Raw genomic sequence first — 3,197 nt, forward strand, 5'->3', positions numbered from 1 at the left:
ACCCTGTATATTCCTATTTATATTCTTACCATGACATTTAATTCTGTACAACTTACAATATTTAATAGCATGCGCGTGTGCGCACGCATACACACACATATATATTGCTTTTTTTATTTCAATATTTACATCTGTCGCAATGTGCAGTTGCAAAGAATCGACCTATCGATACATCTCCGGGGCTGCGTTCGGAAACGTCACTCGAGTACTCTTCCTCTCTTTTTATCTCATTCTTGTATCTCGCTCACTCCAACGTAACGGGTACACTTGAATGACATTTCCGAACGCAGCTCGGGAGTTGCTGCACGTGATTATACGCGGAATGATAGAGAGAGTGAGAGCTTATGCATCGTAACGATAATTTAAATTATCAATCATCAGAAGCAACGATTGGTAAGTTGAAATATCTTTAATATAATCTTATATGTTTAATATAATCTTTAATATATAATCTTCAAGACGTCGGACTAAAAAGTCTTTATGCCGTCTTTAACAGGTCTAAGTGTCTGTCTACAACCTGGCTTCCCTTATAGAAATATCATACTAAGAATCATTGATAATTACTTATTTTTAGTATTAAAAATACTGGATAATAAATAATTATCAATGATTCTTAGTATGATATTTCTATAAGGGTTTAAGCTTTAAGTTGTAAGTAACTGACCATTCACAACCGATTATTTTTCTTATTATTCTTGAGACGTAACGAAAATGATTGACTGTGGTTGCTCAGTTGCTTAAGGCTTAAAGCGAGGCATTGTATAATGGCTCTTCCCTTATAGAAATATCATACTAAGAATCATTGATAATTACTTATTTTCAGTATTAAAAATACTGGATAATAAGTAATTATCAATGATTCTTAGTATGATATTTCTATAAGGGTTATAGACAGTCGACAGAGAACTAAGGCCAGTATTCATAGTCGGATCTTAAGTTGGATTTAAGACCATCTTAAATTAATCTTCAGATGATGTACGGAGCATTTTATTGGTTTTGGACTGAAGATAAACTTGAGACGATGTTAAATATAAAATCCGACTATGAATACTGACCTAAGACACATAGGGTGTACTAATTACTAATGCAAACCGTATTTGCAGTGGACCATTTAAAACGAGCAGAGAAATAGCTGTCGTGAAATATGATGTCAGATACTCATTGGTTCTATTAGATACTTCAGTAAAGAGAAATGAAGAAGAAAAGAGGACTCATAATCTGCAATGTAATTATGAAGAAATGGAAAATTTATTTCTTCTAAAGACAAAAGCCCAACTACTGGAAGTAGAAGAAATGTTAAGGGAAAACTCCCAAGATGCTAGTGCAATAGTAAGTAAATGCATATTAATTTATATCATTTGTATGCTCTCTCTCTCTCTCTCTCTCTCTCTCTCTCTCTCTCTCTCTCTCTCTCCACACACATACACACACATACACACCATATTCACATATCCCTCCCCCTCGCTTACTCGCTCTATATTATGTGCTTTATACTGTAAGATAAGTCGCGGATGCTAGCCCTGTCCGGAGCGATAGCAACTTATCCCACGGTGCAGGTGTCCGAGTGTTCCCTAACAGCACGCGACGTACTGCGTATCATCCCATTTTCGTACTCATTGTACTGTGATCATCTGTGACGTACTAAGTTGAACGCTAGAACGTCACTTATAGTATCATTCGGTTTTCTTTCACGTGCGAATGTTCTCAGATTTCACTCAGGGATACGGAAATGATACGTACGCTTTTCTATCGCGTGCGTTCATTCTCAAGTTTGACTGAAATGATACGTACGCATTTGTATCGCGCGTGTATTTACTCAGAACGTACTCATTCGATCGCAGTACATATGAGAACATTCTGAGATGATCGCAATATACGCATTGCGATCTACTCAGAACGTCCTCAGAACGTCCCCGTGCTGTTAGGGTTAATAACTGACATTAATTAGAACACAAAACAGTTATTTATTGTACTTTACAGTTCCTATTTCCTCAATTAACTTTGAACGAGAACATTATACAAAGCGGTAGTCCTCAGTAACTTGTACCCGCACGTGCTCTACTCGTGTTTCGCGGTCGCACTTATAACAACGTAATAGAATTATACGTAAGTTCGATATTACAACCAATGTCCATGCGGGACAATATCCGAACAGATACGCGAATAAATTCCGTACCCAAAGCGATAATCCGCCCTTTTTTAGTTGACTTAAACACCAGGCATATACCGGTACACGATCTCGGGGCTCCTCGCTCTCTTCGTTACTCGACAAAACTTGCGCGGCTTCTGCCTCTCCTTTTTCTCTCGCTACGAATTTTAAGATTCGGCGCCTGGGAGAAGAGACTTCAATCCCGGCTACGGTGTTTAACTTTACACTAACATCGCTAGATGTCACTACCTCCTATGATTTCTTACAATACATACACGTATATAAGCTTGATATATTATATTTTATTATATATGTACAATACATATATATTCTTATGTCGTACATATGTAAAGTCCATGGTTGGGAGTAACGTCGATGATGCTGTGAAGAGAACTTTGTGCAAGATATTTTCAAATGAATTGGCGGAAAAGTATAATTGGGAAGGTCGACGTGGAAACGAACCATTGCAAAAGTTACAAATTACGAAAGTGATTTTCAGTAAGTTCACGCAAATTACAACCCACACGGAACAAAACTTCCATCGGATGTCCATTAGACTTCCATCATGGAGATTCAGAACCTCTAATAGACGTCCATAGAAAATCCATAAAGCCTCCACTCAACATCCAAATGTACGCATCTTAAACCTCCATTGAACTTCCAGTGGACGTTCTAATAATATTACACAATCACATATTATTATCACAGTAACATTGCAATATCTCAGTACCCAGTAAGCAATCTGCGCGCAGACTGACGTCAGACTGTCTACAGGATCTGTCGAATCCGAGCAGGATCTGTCGACAGATCCATAGACATCTGCGTCCCCAATCTGCCGCCAGACTGTTGACAGGGTCTGCGAACAGACTCTGACGACAGACTGGCGGCAGATTGCGCGCAGAGCCTGTCGACAGACTATGACGGCAGATTGGCTGCAGATTGCGCGCAGATCCTGTCGTTTCGTAGGTTCTTCAATTAAATTTTCTCATAATTTTTCATAATTACTCATAGAATAAGCGCTTTCTCATAAATACTCATAAAATACTAT

At 38.3% G+C, this 3,197-nt stretch overlaps 1 protein-coding gene across 3 annotated transcripts in view; it reads left to right on the forward strand.

Annotated features, from left to right (window-relative positions):
• Positions 1–222: 222 nt before the first annotated feature.
• The window catches only part of LOC116850937, a 3,069-nt gene continuing 94 nt past the window's right edge, over positions 223–3,197 (forward strand). The window contains exons 1-3 of one of the 3 annotated variants that reach the window (XM_032829812.1): positions 223–393; positions 1,104–1,329; positions 2,503–2,647. In XM_032829812.1, the coding sequence (XP_032685703.1) occupies positions 1,240–1,329; positions 2,503–2,647 (235 nt within the window). In that variant the 5' untranslated portion in view covers positions 223–393; positions 1,104–1,239. Of the gene's footprint in view, positions 394–967; positions 1,330–2,502; positions 2,855–3,197 lie in introns of those variants that run through there. The other 2 variants (XM_032829809.1, XM_032829811.1) reach the window with 2 other exon arrangements.

Source organism: Odontomachus brunneus, unplaced genomic scaffold (genome assembly GCF_010583005.1).
Source record: "Odontomachus brunneus isolate Ranch 3 - 2012 unplaced genomic scaffold, Obru_v1 Obru_scaffold_161, whole genome shotgun sequence".
Classification (NCBI taxonomy): domain Eukaryota; kingdom Metazoa; phylum Arthropoda; class Insecta; order Hymenoptera; family Formicidae; genus Odontomachus; species Odontomachus brunneus.